Source organism: Peromyscus leucopus, chromosome 5 (assembly GCF_004664715.2).
Source record: "Peromyscus leucopus breed LL Stock chromosome 5, UCI_PerLeu_2.1, whole genome shotgun sequence".
Lineage (NCBI taxonomy): Eukaryota > Metazoa > Chordata > Mammalia > Rodentia > Cricetidae > Peromyscus > Peromyscus leucopus.
Genome location: NC_051067.1, coordinates 218121 through 235987, shown reverse-complemented (window position 1 = coordinate 235987; position 17867 = coordinate 218121). Strand labels below are relative to the sequence as shown.

General features: G+C 41.3%; 1 protein-coding gene across 1 annotated transcript; it reads left to right on the top strand.

Annotated features, from left to right (window-relative positions):
• The first annotated feature begins 12031 nt into the window (after positions 1-12031).
• On the top strand, positions 12032-17208 carry LOC114708413 (spermatogenesis-associated protein 31D1-like). Its single transcript, XM_028891678.2, has 4 exons — positions 12032-12347; positions 13079-13127; positions 13749-13809; positions 14070-17208. Exons 1-4 carry the CDS (start codon positions 12162-12164, stop codon positions 16885-16887), a joined length of 3114 nt encoding a protein of 1037 aa, XP_028747511.1. The 5' UTR covers positions 12032-12161; the 3' UTR covers positions 16888-17208.
• The last annotated feature ends 659 nt before the right edge of the window (positions 17209-17867 follow it).

The following is a 17867-nucleotide window of genomic DNA, read 5'->3' as shown; positions in this document are numbered from 1 at the left end:
TTTCTCCTCCTATTTATTCTCTCTCCCTGCCAGCCCTGCCTATCCTTTCTCTGTCCAGCTATTGGTTATTCAGTTTTTTATTAGACCAATCAGGTGCCTTAGGAAGGCAAGATGAGACAGATGCAACACATCTTTACATAACTAAACACACATCTTTACATAATTAAACAAATACAGTATAAACAAAAGTAACACACCTTTACACAGTTAAAGTAATATTCTGCAGCATAACCAAATGTAATACATCTTTACCTAGTTAAAATAATATTCCACAACATTGTGCCACCACATCCTACCTAAGACTATCTTTTAGAAGTAAAGTGAGGCTTGAAAGAGAAGTGCTACCATGAATCTTCTGTGGACAGAAGACAGTGAGATGTGGAATACAGGCATTTGCAGGCACATCCCTAAAAACATGGCACAGCACATGCAGAGGATCCATCCTTAACCCTGCTCTCATGGGATCCCCAATCTGGATTCAGTGTGAGCAGCTTTTCAGTACTTATAAAGCATGAGTCCCAAGACTTCAAGCCTGACCAACCAGCAGAGACAGTCATGTCAGATTTGTGTGATTAGCTAATGTCAATATGACCCATCAGGTCACAGAGATCAGGACTTACAGCTGAAACCACAGTATGAGGGAGGGGAGAGTTGTTGAGACAGTTGATAAACATCTTGTATTGTTGAAGGCAAAGCTTTCACTACAAAGACACCACCAGTGCAGAAACAGTAAGCAAAGCCCTAGATTTAGGAAAGTTGCTTCTTGATTTTATACAAAACTAAGGTACACACTTGCTTGACACCATCTGCCGTTACACTGCTTTCATGAATCCTTCATCCTATTTTATTTAATGAATTAAGTTTTATACAGTTGTCCACTGCCTCTACAGGCTAGCTCACTGGAGTATCATAGTGAAAATCTTGAACTACCTGCAGCCTCAGCAAGCACTTTGTGGACAGTCTGTGGTGGCTCAGACACCCAGGCCCCTGATTTTCATGTCTCTAATGGTCTCTCTTTTTTATCTGGGTTCCCACCCCACCCATGTGCTTGCTACTCAGGAGATATACTCTTATCTTTGACTTGCTACTTGCAAGAAGAGAAGCAGTGATTAATAGGCCCATGAAACCAACATAGTCACCAGATGCCTGCCTATATGTTCCTCACCCTACTTAAGGGAACCGATGAACCCACTAGCAGCTGCAGTCTCTGGACCTTTATATACATTGCTCTAGCATAGCCCATAGATGTTCATCTCACAGTGGAGGAAAATGAGTCTCAAGCTTAATAGCTTTCTCTTGGGGTCAGAGAAAATTTGGTCAGGGCAACCTGTAAATTGTGAGCCAGGTCTTTTAGTTCCAGTCACAATGCCTATAGTGACAACAGGCTGAGTTCCATAGAGTTCAGAGGTCAACTCCAAAGCTCTAGGTGGCCGTCTTTTCTATACTTGGCTCTGAAGGTTCTTTTGGAGTACATGTTCTGCACGGAAGCTTATTTTCAGAATTCTTCACCCTGTATCGGCATAAGTGAGTTGGGATGTGGGAAGACAGAGTGCACATGTCCAGGCATTATTATTGGGGGACCCCTGGCCATCTTCTTTTGGGAAATTCTGCCAAGACAGCAGCAAGACCAACCAGAATGAGAATGCCCTGAAGATGGAGACCTATATGTGTGATACCTTCTGTCTATAGCTGTACTGGTAGTTTATAAGACAATGTAATGGAATGCTGAAGGCTCTCATCTATGGGGGGGGGGAAGCCTAAATAAATACACACAAGACTTAAAGGAGTGAAGAAATATTTATTATCTGAAGCATATAAGGAGTGCATGGGTGTTACATCTAAAACAAAGTTCTCCTAGAAAAAAAATAATTTAAAAAAAACATGGGAATTTTATTTTGGAAGCCCATGCATATTCATACAGGTGTGGATTCATTCCTGAACATGCTTAATAAGGGAGTACAGTGCACTCTTGAGCATGTTCAGTAAAGGAGTACACTACAACTATTAAGGCCTAGTTCATAGTGCCATGGTTGCTCAGGTGAATGTATTAGCCCAGGCTGGGAAGCCTGGGTAACCTTTATATAAGGCACAGTGATCATCAACTGTCTCAGGCCAGGTTGTAAAATGAAACACACAAATCCATCAAAACTGTGAGGAGAGATGTGTGCTAGGTATTTCCATCTTCGTCTCAACAAGGCATACAAATAAGCTGAAGATTCTGCAGCATATTTTAAGTTACTTTTTGTGGCTCATGGCCCACCAACATTCTGTAATGCATTTAGGCATCAAAGTACCTTTTAGATGTATTGTTCATCTCATTTCCAGATTAGGAGCTGAGGGTCAGTGAAGTTCTGTAATCAACACAAGGTCATAAAGTAAGGACAAAGCTGGGCTGGGTAGGAATTGGAAATTCCTAGAACTAGCAAGTCTTCCACAGTTCTGAAATCCACCCTCATTTCTGACCCACATCAGCCATAAGATACTGCCCTCTGCTACACCTACACATAGATCCACAAATTCCAGTGAGCCTCTTTGACCCTTGAATGAAGCTCCAGGAAGCTGGAATGCAAGCTAGAGGAATTTGGGCCAGCTTTCTCAGCACTTCAGTGCCCAGAATTTCCGGGAGAAAAGTCGTGTAATAGGTGAGATAGTCCATGCCCAAGATTCACTGTGAAAAACCCTTTCCTGGCCCATTGCTGATTATATCACTAAAAAGGCCTGCCTAAACCCTTTAGGAACCAAAGAAATCTTTATTTTCCCAGCAGTTAATTTCTACTGCAAAAAAACAGGATATGAAGAATTCAGATGACACTTGAGAATTCTGCTTCCTTATTAATTGTGGTTTGAGTGTCCTTTCTCTTTATCATTTACCATTTGGTTAGTGTAGGAAGTAAATGCTTTCATTATAAATACAATTAATTCTCCACACATGACCAGATACAGAATAGGTAGGCCTCATATCATCTGTCATGTTTGAAACCATAAAGTATATCCCTAACCTTTCATTTTGTTCTCAAATTTTAATGCAAGAGCTATCTAGAATTGACCTTTTTACTTCCCATATCCTTGTGTTTCTCAGTCTACTAGAGTCTGACTTTCATCTTCTTCACTCCACCGAACCTCCTCTGGGCAAGACCATCAATCTATTTAGTCCTAAAGCATCATCTTGTTCTCATGGACTGGACTTCTAGGCTGTATCTGGTATTTTCTTTGATATCCTACTTTACCATTGCTGCTGTTGACAGATCTTACTCTGCTTACTCCTTGAATGTGACATTTCTTTGTCATATTGAATCTTGGGTTAAAATGTCAGGTTTCTCTTTGTATGTAATGAATACCAGTAAAGATCTGAGAAATGGGGAGAGCAGAAGGTTTAACGTTGAATTTGTGTTCACTCTTGTTTGAAGTATATTTTTTTCATGAACAAGAAAGGATTGGATAGCAAAAGCTGAGGATGTCTAAGAGTAAAAACTTAAGTAAAACAGTCCCAGAACCAGGGAACCAAGCTTCACTCAGCTGAAGGAATGAAGTTGACTTCCCCCATTAACATTAGAGTCCTGTTTCATAGTCTCAGGAACTATACAGAGCTGGAAACTTTCTCAAACCTCCCTATCTCCAGATCACTTATGAAGAAGTCTCACTGAGGGCATATCCACTGGTAGCCAGGCACTGAGGGCTTCCTCACATGGTCGGCTCCTTCAGAGCCCCCAGAACTTGGGGTTATTTAACTGTTGTCAAATAAATGAGTGATGTGATGGCTGTCACTTCCACTAATACTCCTTTGATAAAACAGATGGGCATAGAGGCTCCTTAAATGTAGGCAATGCAGAGTCAGTGGGTATGCTGAGGGAGAATGTAGTGGGTGTAGAAGAGCATTCAGAATCCTCTCTAGCACTGAGTATATTTGTAATTGGAGAAGTGATTTTCATCCTCTGGGAATAACCTTTATGAGCAAAAGATGTGTCTATGTTTTCCTTCCATTGGCTTCACTGAGGACAGGTGTTACAGTATGATACAAAATATTAAATGAATATTTTTACACACTTCCTATGAAAAGTGGTATATACAGTGTGGACATTTTATTGCTCTGTAAGAACTTATGTGACTTTTGGGCCCTTTTTCTTCCACACCTATTTAAGGATCCTCTGTCAAGTACATTGGGATAATTTGTTGATTTTTATGATGTATTTATTAACATTCCTAGAATTTTGCTTATGTCAATTCTTCTCTTGTGCTAACATATTAAATCCTTATAATCATTAAGGTCTTAATTTGTGTCCTTTAACTGTTAATTTTCTTATTATATGTCTTGAATTCTTTTAGTTTAATTCTAAGGGCTTTGTCTATAGTCACCTTTCAGTTCACCATAAGGTTGATATCTGTTGGAGTCTGAATATGTCCCATGATGCTTAATGAGAACTATGAGAGCAGATACTAAAGTGGTTCATTCTTACCACTTCATTTAAAATGATAATATCTAGAATTCTCACTTCATAAGGCTAAGATGTAAGTATCAACCATTATTCTGAACAGCTATGAGTAATCTTTGTACACTGTAAATATGTATTACTCTCATTGGTTAATAAAGAGATGACTGGCCTATAGTTGAGCAGGAAGAGATTGGGTGGAATTGCCAGAGTAGGAGGGCACTGGGAAGAAAAAAGGGGAAGTCTGAGGAATGACAAGGAGATGTAGAGAGAAGCAAGATGAGCATGCTATGCTAAAAGAAGGTACTGCCGCATGGCAGAGGGTAGATAAGAAATACGGGTTAATTTAAGTTGTAAAGCTAGCTAGTAATAAGCAGAAGCTATTAGCCAAACATTTATAATTAATATTAAGTCTCTGTGTGGTTATTTGGGATCTGGCCAGTGGGACAGAAAAGTCTACCTCCTATACTGAACATTTAAGAGAAGCAGAGGGAAACAGGTTTATTAAAAGCTCACTTTGTACTTGGCAATACATTAGAAACTTATATGTAAACTTAGCTTTAGATCCTGTCAAAAACATTCAAGAGTTGTTTCTCATATCTTAATTTTTTAGAAGAAAATAAATTCAGAGACATTAAGTGACTTGATGGGAGCCATCTAATTGTGGAGTCAGTATTCAAACCCAGGACTACTTTACCAATTCTGTGTTTTTATTACACTTGTTTCAAATGAGTAAAATTTCCTGAGCTAAGAAAACATGGATTTCTTTAAACTTAAAAATAGAAAATAGCCACTTTAATCTCATCAAATAACCCTAGAGAGCTATACAAGTGCTGCCTACAAGCCAACAGTTTTTAATATTATTTGGTACTGAAAGGATAGTTTGACTTACAAAATATTAGATTCCTGAAAATTCTAGGCTATTCTACTTTTCCTTGTTAGTCAGTTTAGCTGGTGCCCCAACACCCAGGATTTGGTCAAACTCAATATCTGATCAGATACCTTATCTTCATCCATCCTCCAGGTTATGTCTAGTAGCCTTGGCCTGTCAAGACTGGCCTGTTAGGCTGGTTAGCCAGAATCCTCTTCTGTTTCTTCTTGATTATTTTCTATTGTTTGACTATACCCTGTTCATTGTCTTTAAATTTGCAACTCATTTAATCTCTGCAAAATTCCTTTATAGTGATCCCTATACCTCTTGTGATATTTACACATAGTCATCCTTACTGTTTGCTTAAAAAGTATTATTAAATAATTTTGTATTAAATTAACAAAATCCAGGGTCACCAATGTGAAGACAGAGTTGAGAGGGTTCATGGGACCCACCCCCCAATATCACAGAACCAGTGTGCAGTTTATATATGATGCACCTATTTACATGCATATAGTACTACTGTTACTACTATTACTATTACTACTAATAATAACATAATTAATTCCTCTTCCATCTTGGGATCTGTATAAAAGCATTTTTGTTACTTCATGCCATTTTTATCTTGATTGTTATATTATAGTTCATTTGTTATTTAGAATATAGTATATAACATCTCAGATTCTGCTATAGCCCCAAATATATAGGTTATTTTAAGACCTCTAACCAAAACCCCCAGAAAATGGACTTATTCAAAGAGAAATGAAACAAAAGAAAAATAGCAGGTAGGCTTCAATGGATGAAGGCACAATGCCAATAAACTGGACTGAGCTGGTTCTTGTGTCAAGACTTGATTCTTGGCATAATGCATTCTCAAACCCCTCAGGAAGAAGTTAAGAGCATGAAGAGGGTGCCAGCCTAATGCTTAGATTGAAGACAGCATATTCTTTGAAGGTGTCATCTATGATTGAGAATCTCCTTCTACTTCTCCTTTCAGTATCCTGGCAATTTCCCTACAGAAGGTGCCCTTCACAGCATGGAACCATTTGCCTTGACATACAGTTTAGGAGACTTGCTCCACTGTGTTTATTTAAGAATGTATTTCAAATATTAGTGGTTTTACTTCTAGACTTCCATCTATGTTATACTTTTACTGAGTTAAAGAAGAAATGCCAATTGTCCAATTTTAAGACATCATAAATCTTCAGTCATTGAAGAATATTAGTAACAGAAAAGAAATAGACATATGTCTCCATGTCTATGTCAACCAACACAAAAATACTGTGATGGGCTGTGATGGGGCTGGAGAGATCACGCAGCAGGTAAAAATACTTACTGCATGAGCATAAGGACCTGAGTTCAAACCCCCAGCATCCACATAAAAAGCTGGGTGTGGTTGCACACATTCCTGCAATCCTAACACTGTAGGTGATCGAGACAGGTGTATCATTGGGACTAATTGACTGCTATCTTAGAACTATGTCCAATGAGAAATCCTATATCAAAGTAATAAGAGTGATAGAGCAAGATGCCCAACTTCAATGTATGGGCATGCACACATAAGTGCATATATAACACACGAGAGAGAGAGAGAGAGAGAGAGAGAGAGAGAGAGAGAGAGAGAGAAATTTTCATGGATCACCACTCCACCAAATATTAAATATTGCCAATGACTATTTTAGAGTGTTGTGGAATACAAAGAATTTTAAATTTACCATTCAACTCTAAGTTCAGAGTTCAGTATTAAGTATATTCCCATCGTAGTACACTGAGTTCCAAAGCCTTATCATTTTGCAAAACAAACTCTATTTCTGTAAACAATAGTTCCCCATTTCTTCTTTCCAAATCCCTGGCAACAAGAATTCAGTTTTCAGTTTTCTCTCTTTGAGTTTTACATACAGGAATCATATAGTATTTGTTGCTTTGTAACTCATTTATTTTGTGTAATTGATGTCAACAAAGCTTATCAAAGTTAATGCACTGTAGCTAGAGTTTTCCTGCCTGGCCCACAGTCAGGACAAATCTCTGTCACCTGCCAGTCCCACAGCCGCTCAGACCCAACCAAGTAAACACAGAGACTTATATTGCTTACAAACTGTACAGCTGTGGCAGGCTTTTTGCTAACTGTTCTTATAGCTTAAATTAATCCATTTCCATAAATCTATACCTTACCACATGGCTCGTGGCTTACCGGCATCTTCACATGCTGCTTGTCATGGCAGTGACTCCTTCTGCCTTCCTGTTCTTTCTTTTCTCCTCTCTGTTAGTCCCACCTATACTTCCTACCTAGCCACTGGCCAATCAGTGTTTTATTTATTGACCAATCAGAGCAATTTAACATACAGACCATCCCACAGCAATGCACAAATCAAACTATTCTTCCTTTTAAAGGTAGGAAGGCATGAGGAGAGGAAGGAAGGTCATTATCCATCTAGGCCAAGGACCAGTTCCAGAGCCAAGACCACTGGAAGAACCCTTCACACCACCTTGCCCTTAGCCAAGTTTTCAATGGCAGGAAATGAATCTGTAACAGGTGAGGCACTTCTTTAGGTGCTATGTCATCTCTGTAGCCAAAGCTTAACCAAAGTGCCTTCCTGGAGAAGCTGAGTAATATTAAAGAGCTCTAAAACTCCACTAAAGACATTTCTTGAATTCAGGAGTGAAAGTCCTCATGGTATAAGACAGGAGTACAATAGCATGAAACTGACAGAAATTAAAAGTAACAAATTTCTAATCAGTAGCCTGTGTGACCCTGCACAACTTGGAGAAGATGAATTTCATACAATTGTCTCAAATTTTGGAAGGTACACAAATACCACAAGCAAATGACCTGGTGCTGAGAAATAAGTTCTTGGAGACAGCAAAACCAAAACAAAAGGAGGATAGAAAAATTATAAACAAAACAAAACAAAAACTGTCTCTTGTCTGAAAAAATAAATTTGCGATGGGATACAGTGGCCATTTTCATGATGTCACACAAAGATGCCAGAAGTTGGTAATATTCTTGAGTTCCAAGATTGTCACAAGGCCACTGTGGCAGTCTTGGTAGTAATGAATGGTTCTGTGGACTATGGGAAAAATAGTCACCAAAAGGTGTTTGCAGGAATAAATGGAGGACATCCAGGGCCAAGTTCTGATGTGTCTTCTACTGCCACTCTAGAAAACTCAACACTGTGTCATCTAGTGATAACTATCTTGATCATCAGTGTTAGGATCCTGCTCTCATTCCTGTACATGCACAGGCTTGGCATCTGGCATCTTACATCATCAGTGGGCTTGGGTGACTGCGTATCTGCGTGGTCACTCAATCCCTGCCTTAAAAAGCCAGATGTGGACCCCCATGCTCTTTCTCTGTGCTCTCTACTATGTGTTCTCTCTCTGTTCCTTGATCTGCTCTGCTCCCTCCCACACCAGGCCTGGCTCCCCTCTTATCCCCTATTTATTTCTAATAAGGCTCTTTATAACTGGTAGTCATGGCCATGGCTCATGACTTTTTGCTGGTAACCAGTGCCACTAACTAGCGAGTTTTACTATCAATCAGGAAGTGATGACTGAGGGGTGTACCACGGAGAAAACTGAGTATAAAGTGAAAAAGAAGTATTGCACCATGAACATTCACCTCTTGTTTGGTGAAACTAGTTCTGTAGAAGAATATGCTTCCAGGTGACACCACCTTACTTAGGTACATGGATCTTGCTATTGTTCCTCTCCTCACATAAGTCCTCATCATTACCATGTTTTCCCTCGTTCACTGTGACAGTTTGATCATGAAATGAGCTATTACAAAGCAGCTTGCCTTGTACCTACCTAGAAAATGGATGTCCATGGTACATGTTTAGAACCCCTTTGTTTTGAATTGTATGTACTGATCAAGCTACAAGGTTCTCTGTTAGTTGGGAAACTAAGAACATAGCAAAATCAATACCTTAAGAACTTCCTTGGAACTACAGGTGTAAGTAAGGCAGAGATGAGTGAGTGATCAGGGTGGGCACTGCCTATAAGCAAGCTTAAATCACTTGAGTGATAGACAAGATAGGATGCTAATGACAGTCTCGTTTTAATAATCATAAACTAGTCCCTTTCTAAATGTTATTTTTTTGTTTCTAGTGGGATTAACCTGAAAATAAAATGTTTGGGAGCATCTAAGTAATCCTTTTTGGATTATTTTAAGAAAGAAAAAAAAAGATAAACTATTCTTATCAATATCTGTGCTGAGCTGAAATATTTCAATAACAAAAGGAATAGCATTGGAAAGGCAGAAATAGGGTAAGAAATTGTCCTCAAAAACTGCCAAGATAGCTGGGTATGGTGGCACAGCATTTGAAAGGTAGCAGGAGGGTCCCAACTTCAGGCTCATTCTCAACTACAGAGTGAGTTTGGGGACATCCTACATCACATGAGCCCCTGTCACCAACCAACTAACCAGCCAAATCTAAACCAAAAGTCTGCTAATAAACTGAGTATGGTGGTGCGTACCTATATAATTCCAGCACTTGAAAAGCTGATGTGAAAGGATTTCTTACAAGGCTGAGGGCAGCCTAGCTGTGTAGTTAAGTCCCAGCTTAGCCTGGGCTATAGAGTGAGACCTTGTGTTAAACAAATAAACAAAACACAAATGCCAATTGAGGCAGATAAGGCCAAAAGCACTGGGCCACACCTTAAGCAAACAACAAGCTGTGACACGCACTCTGGCCAGAGGAAACCTGACCCTAAAGATGATGGCATGCAGCCTAGAGACAAATCAAATGCCACAATAGCCATAGAAGCAAAGCCTACCAAACACACACAAATGCCTCGGCCCTTCATTTAATAAATGAGCTTGCTTGCAACTCTCAGAGTCTGTGCTGTTGACTCTGCATCTTCTCATCCCCTGCCCCCAAGGGTACCCAGGTCAGTAGAGCCAGAACAGCAACACCATATGATGTGCAGGGAGCCAAGGGTTAGAGAAAGACAGCAGATACACACACACACACACACACACACACACACACACACACACACACACACCACTCTACCACTCTTTTTGGGGAGTAAGGACATTATAGCTAGTGGATGATGGATGTTCATGGAATACTTCAAGGTTAGGAGGTCATTATGTTAAAGGAACTTCTGATAGTGTTTACAGAGGTACCATCCTTCCCTGCCAGCCTCCCTAGCCTTTTCCTATATATCAATAATCTGGACTTGGCATAATGCCCAAGGGTAGAGTCTGTGAACTACAGGTATAGATGTATTCTAGGCTCTAGATGTAGATATGTGGTACATGAAAATTTGGCTGATGTTACAAAGAAGTGTAGTTTGTCCTCAGGACAAGGTTACTTGCTTCTGTGTAACCAAGAGGTGATTGACTCTGCCTGGCTTGGAGACTCTATCACATCACAAGAGATCAAGTAAGGAGGGTAAGTCACAATGTCAAAGGAAGGGGTTCAAGACTGAGGGAGTAATGAGGTACTGTCAGAGTCCAGAGGACAGCTGATGAGAGAACAAAAAGTAGAAAAGTATAGTTGTCTGTGAAATGTGGAATTTTAGTTTATTCAAACCTTGGAATATGTATAAAAATGTGTTGTTGAAAGTCTATAAAATTCTGGATATTAGCAAGGGTTATTACACAGAGCAGGGCTTCTCAAATAGTTTAATGACAAAATACATACAAAAAAAGATCAGAGTTGGATGTCTTACATGGGTAAACAATTAAGTTTCCTCAATCGCAGTTTCTACACTAAGGCTTTGATACTGCACAAAAAACCTAGAAATTAGCCCCTAAGCTTAATTAAGATTGCTTTAAGCAAAGTGCAAAACACTTAGAAATTGATGGTCTAGGAGAGTCTGTGTTACATTCAGTTGGAGGAACTATCACAATAACTAGACACTGACAAAAAAAAAAGACTGATTGTTCTTAGATGTGGAATTACCACAGGGACTTGCTAATTGTGTGTGTGTGTGTGTGTGTGTGTGTGTGTGTGTGTGTGTGTGTTGGTCCATCTAAAGCTTCAATAGCTTCAGAAAAGTAAATGGAATAGCCCTCTAAATCAGAAGGCTTGAAGTTGTTAGTTTGTATACTCATTTTTTATGTTAGTTTTGTGATTCAGCCTGTCCAACTAAACACACTAAAGGCTGACTGAAACAAAATTTGTTATGTGATATTTACAAAAGTAAATGCATGGAAAAGAAATTTTGTTTATAGCTGAATTAGATGAAAAACCATTCTATAGAGAAGATGTATTATATTAAAGCAGTGGTTCTCAATTTTCCTAGAGCTGTGACCCTATTCTTTATGTTGTGGTGACCCCCCCCCAACCATAAAATTATTTCGTTACTGCTTCATAACTGTAATTTTGCTACTGTTATGAACTTTAATGTAAATATCTGACATGCAGGATATCTGATATGTGACCTCCGTGAAAGAGTCATTTAAACCCCCAAAGGGGTCTCTACCCACAGGTTGAGAACCACTGTATTAGATATAGGCCATTTGTGCTGCTGAGACTAAATATCTGTCCCAGACTAATTCCAGGTGTCATATCAGACTCTCAAGTCAGGAGAACTGGCTGAGTTTAATTTAAGAGCATCCAAAAACTAAAGATGAATGAGTTGGCAACCAGATCACAGAGGGAACAAAGAGAAAAGTTCCCTGAGGAACATGAAGTGAGGTAAGGGGGAATGGAAAATTGAGCAGCAGTCTCAAGCAGAGGTCACTGATGGGACTTGGAGGAGGGAGAGGGAGGAGCTGAGGGCTCACCCTTTTCTCCGCCCTCACAAACCCTCTATGACTCTCCCTGGCTCTGTGATGCATACCTGAGCCTACAGTGAGGCCCATACAATCTCAGAACTCAGATGCCTCAGGCAGCCATGTGATTCAGTCTATGGAGAACATCCTCTCTTTTCTGAATAGATATATTGAACCATGGTTGGACTTTGGATTGGCTTTTTTGGATACTGACCCCAATTATATCTTTCTGAGTGGCGTGGGGTTTATTCTTCTATACCTATGGTATTTGATATTGAAACCATTCTTACCACCACCTTGGAAAAGTCAGGACATCAAAAAGGTGAGGATGTATGGTGGACCCCAAGAGATATTCTTTATTGGTATGCTACAATACCAAATGAGTTACTTTAGGAGTCTGGCTGTCTACCAGAGACCTGCCTAAGATGGGACACTGGGGAGAGAAAAGAACACTGCTGTCCTAAGGCCTAAGTCCTGCCAGAGGAGGAATACAAGGGAGGACTAAAGTTTTCATTTGGATCTTCAGTCTACTACTCTGGGTATGGATAAAGGTTCTAGGGCAAAAAGGTACAAAACACTGATTCTTAGTCTCAAAGGATTAGTTCTAGAAGGTGGGTACTCTGGAGGAGAATAGCTTTTCCTGACACTCAATCCCAGGCTCCATTCTCATCCTACTATTCACCCAACTATCCTCCAAGTTGGGCTGGTTAGGAAAGCAGCGCTGACTGATTGGAGCCTCTGAGCAGAACCTGAAAGCTGAGCTTTGTCCCACAGGACAAAGGGGTCTCAAAGGGAGCACAGATGTTGCATCTGGCCTCAAATTTTTGACTGATAATCCCAAACGTGGATTTTACAGACAAAAATCTCCCTTTGATTTCCTAAAGAAGTGAAGACAAAACATCTGGTCACCTCTGAAAGTTAACTAAAAGAATGAGTAAATTTCATTAATTGAATAGATGTCATAATATTCTTGGTTTATGAAGTCTGGGTTTCTTCAGAAGAGAAACACCAGAAAAAAAGTATAGTACCTTGTTCATTTCTCTATGTCCACAGTGGCAGGGCACAAGTGGCAAGGACAAAGGAAAGAGGAGATCATTTAAAGGTAGGTTCCTATTCATTGGACATCTTCTTCCCAGTTTCTCATACTGTCCTAGGTCTGTGATCTGAGGAGGTAAAGTTCCCAGACACAGTCTCTCAGGAAATAGTCCTCAAAGGAGATACTCACAGGAAAACAGCATGAGAGACATGCTGGAGCCGATGCTTTGCTCTCCTATGGGCAGGAAGCTGCCAGGCACCAACTGGACAGTGGGTGCCACGCATGCAATGAGCACTGGACATGTCCAGGGAGGACTATGGGTGTTCAGGGGTGGGGTTCTTTGGTTGGGTTTTTTTTTTGGGGGGGGGTTTTGTTTGTTTGTTTTTGAGTCACAAGTTCCTGCCTCCTGATATCCACATTCTTGACACCTGGGTGCTCAGATACCTCTGAGGAAACTAAGACTTGTGTGCTTTACATGGTGGTTGTGAGCATCATCACATGAGACATGAAGGTACTTTTTACATGAAACCACATACATGTGAACCTTCTTAATGACAACTTGATCTTGTCTACTTGTTGTTGGTACTTTTAGGCTTTACTAGCCTAAGTATTTTCCTTAAAGGGACGCCTGTGTAATCATTATGTTTCTACCTTTCTTTCCTAAAACTAACACCTCTGCTTTCCCAGGTTGTAGAACTACCCAGAGACGAACACAGGAATGGAGGAAGCTTCTGTCTGTTGTGCAAAGGTGATTCTTTCCTCTTTTCCTGGGCCTCATTTTCCCTATGATCAAAACTTCATGGGTATTCTGTGCAGCTTGCTCTTGTCATGGGAGGGGTATTCAATGGGACAAATATACAACAGAGCATGGAGAGAGGCTACAGCATCTCTGAAAGCTGTGGGTAGCATAAAATGAATAGACATACAAGCTTTGGGTATCTCCATCACAGCTAGGTCCCATTTCAATGCTGGTCTTTACAACAGAATTGAAATTTCTATCTCCTGCAGCCCCCTAGGTGATCTGTATGATCCCTCCCACTTTCGGCAACTACTATGTCCAGATCCCTTCTGTGATGTGTGTAATGGAGCAACTGCTAAGATCAGTCGCCTGCTTTCTCAGGCCACCCTCGAAGATGGTGCTGCCTCTGTGTCCAGTATGGATTCCACTACAGTTTCTGTGACTGAGACCTCACTGACTCTGTCCCTTTCCCTCCCAGAAAATCCTCTAGGACATCCAATTTCGGACCCTCCATATGAGCCTTCTCTACATTCTTCCTCCATTATTTCACCTCACCAGAGTGCCCACTTAGAAGACACACTTTTTGCCTCACCACTGGGTGACTCTGTACTATCAGAATCTATTCCTCCTGTGAATGCTAAATTCTCTCTGGACCATGATTCTCTCCATCCATTTACCACTTTCCCTCTTCCACAACAACATGCCACTCAGGGAACAGAATTGCTTCCTCAACCATCAACCATTCTGTCTCTGGTGGGCAGCCCTAGGGAGCTGTTCACTATCCCAACAAACAAATGCATTTGCAATTCAAGGCATGCAATGTCAGAATTTACTCAGCAGCAGACTGATACTGACAACTCTTTCCAATTGGAGCCAGCACATTTGGTTAACCAAGAGCTTCTTGACCTCCATTCTTCTGAATCCTACTTATGGGGAAACATCACAACCTGCCTTACATTACCCAGAAACCTTCCCCTTTCCAGCCCTGATGCCATGGTACTACTTGAGAGGCAAGATGGAAAGATGTCTGATTCATTTAAAACTTTGGGGAAGACCCCAGATTCTGATCAGCAGAACTTGGCAGTTCCCCATCCTTTGGGGAGCTGCAAAGGTAAACTAGAGAGACTTCACATGTACCAGCAGTCCCCCCATCTCAGAACTTCTGAAGACCAGTTAGAGCCTCAACACATCCAGTTCTTCTGGAGCCTCTCCTCTCCACACAGCAAGTCCATGAACTCCATTGCTACTGTGTGGGCTGACAGTTCCCTGACCTCTGAGTGCTTCAACAGATTCTCAGATTCCCCAGTGCTTACCAACCACACACCTTTGTCCTTGCCTGAGAGTCAACCACAGAACTTGCCCCAAACTCTGTCCCCATCTCAGTCTCAGCCTGTCCCTCCAGCCAAGCCCCAGGCCCAGCTTCAACACTCAGTTCCTGTGCAGTCACCTTCTCATCTTTCCCAGCTTAGAATCTGTGGGGTGTATTTTCACAGACCCCAGGATAAGGTACAACCTCTTGATCCATCTGCAATCCACTGTCTGGAATACAACATCTTGAAAAAGGAACAGGAGAGGGTGTGGGGTTTACCTACCGTGGTCAAAAAATCCCAGGAAGAATTTTGTCCCCCACCTCCCAAATCCTCATTGGTCAAGCAGTCTTCCAAGATCCACGTTCCCAGGTCCATCTCTCTTGGAAATTTCCTCCTCACTAGTGAGCTCCGGAAGAAACTTGAGCACCACCTTCGAAAGAGGCTCATACTACAACGTTGGGGCCTGCCCAAGAGGGTCCATAAGTCTCTGTCATGGATGAGTCCTCGGGCAGAACTTCCAGAGTCATCCTCATCTACGAGCAACTACGGGCTTTCGTGGATCTCTTTCTTTAAGCAACAGGACAGCAAAAACCTACACAACATTGTATTGAATGAACCTGGAAGCTTCCCAGCAAGGCAATCAAGGGAGAAACTGTTAAAGGCAAGGAGAAATAGCCTAGAGACTGTTCAAAAACATCAGCTGTGGAGTAATACCAAGGGTGCTCTAGCTAATGGCCTGCAATCTGACTGTGAGACGAACCTACAATGCCACCCAGGCAGTCTGTCAGGCAAACCTTCAGGGACCTCTGAGGTAAGCCAGTGTCAGAAAAAACTTGAAACTGCCCTGCAAAAGCATTTGATCAGTCATCTCAATGAAACCAATGAGGGTCATATATCTGGCACTGTGTCCAGATTGGGGCATTGTCCTCTCCCTTATACCTTAGGTATAGGTGAGGAAGAACATGAGGCTCAAAGACAGTTACCCTCTGATAACAAAGATGGACATGTCAAAAGCACATATACAATGACAAAGTCTGTTCTGCATCAGGCATCCATTGGCTTAGACAACATCAGACTGAAAGAGTCAGAGGGCAATAGACATAGCCCAGATGTGCCCAGAATATCCACTGAGGCTGGCCCTGTGCCAGTGGGTAAGCAACTGGATTTCAGCAAAACAGCCCAGGAGCCTCAAGGAACAAAGATGAATGACGAAAACATATTTGTATCCAACAAGGTCAGTAACATAGTCAAGAGAGGGCAGCTCAGTGGTCTTCAACCACAACCTACCAAGATCTTGAACACCAGCCAGTGCAAGAGTGCCCAAGGGGCAGATGGGAATACAACAAAAGTACAAAGTACTCTGGTAGCTGGAAGGGCCCAGAAGGAAATATCAGGTTTCCAGGAAAGTCAGACATCTGACTGCAATAGTCAGGTATCTAGGGAGGAGAAATTTAAAGCAGAAAGCAGACTGCCCATTCAAGCTCTAGGGCCCCCAAATGACATGCTCCCTGCCTCAGAGAAATTCACTTACAAACCTTTACTCATGCATGACCAAAGCCCATCCAGTGGACCCATGAATGCTTCTCAGGTACAGTGGGTTCACTTGTCCACAACAGGGCTTAGTGTGGAACAGCAACAGGAGCCCTGGATGCATTCATATGTCTTAGACAAGTGCCAGAACAAGGACTTCCCTCCATCTGCCAAGAAAGCATACCCTCTGGCCTGCAAAACAGAAGAATTTGGTGCAGGTGATACTTCCATTGACCAAAATAAATGAATGGGAGACAGTGGCAGACAGGTCCATACAGTTCCAGAAATGTGTGGCTTTACAGAAGAAACTACTGTGTCAGAGGCATTGCCCATCCATGCCCCACAGTAGCCAGAGCCTCACAAATATTCCATCTGTAGTTGTAATCTTGGCCAGGTACCTTCAGTTGCTTCCCTTGGTTGTAGGCTCTGTGTGAGGAAGCTCATCTCAATTTTACAAGCAGAAAATACTTTTACTGAATTTCTATCAGAAAAAAAATTTCTCCCCTCCTCTGTATCCCATCCTTTATTGATAATACTGACTGCCCCCAATAAATGTTCTAATAAAGTGTGTTTGTGCTTTCTTCATGTGGCATGGCTTTCAGGTAACTCAGGGCTTGTGCTCAAAAAAAAGGACAAGTCAGGTTTGCTCTAATTTATTTTCTCTCTGGGCTTCTGAAATATGACTTGATTCCCTGACACTATTTTTGAAGAATGGGTGGGATATGTCCCTAAGAGAATTTTCACTCTCTGGTGGCTTGGGGAGAAGCTCTGCTTCCTATCTCTTAGCTTAGCCTTATTTCCAATATATGGCATCCCACACTGTCTCCTTCATTGACTTTCATATCCTTGAGATATGAGGTTTCCTTACTAGGTTTTGTCAACCTACAAAGGAAAAGTACATTTGTGAGATTTTTAGGATGATTTAGTCATTTTATTGTTTAGAATTTCATACCACATACTTTGATCATTTTCACCCTCACCCCCTCCCTAATTCCTCTGATGCATCTCTTGAAGCTTTGAGGGGAAGAGGCGATGAGACCATAACACAGCATGGCAGCTTAACTCTGACCAAGAAGAGAGCTAAAGGGGAGAGTGGCCTTATTTCTCCAGGCTTGGGATATGATCTTTTTAGCATAATCAGCATCTTAAAGGGATAGACCCTTTATCTAATACCTTTTAGAATGCCTACCCTATGCACCAACAAAAATCCCAACAATAATATAGCTG

Bases quoted from the DNA above. Each gene is read 5' to 3' on its own strand.
- LOC114708413 (XM_028891678.2), top strand. From the start codon at position 12,162: ATGGAGAACATCCTCTCTTTTCTGAATAGATATATTGAACCATGGTTG. The intron at 13,128-13,748 runs GTAGGTTCCTAT...CTGCTTTCCCAG, and splicing joins AAAGAGGAGATCATTTAAAG to GTTGTAGAACTACCCAGAGA. The intron at 13,810-14,069 runs GTGATTCTTTCC...TATCTCCTGCAG, and splicing joins CTTCTGTCTGTTGTGCAAAG to CCCCCTAGGTGATCTGTATG.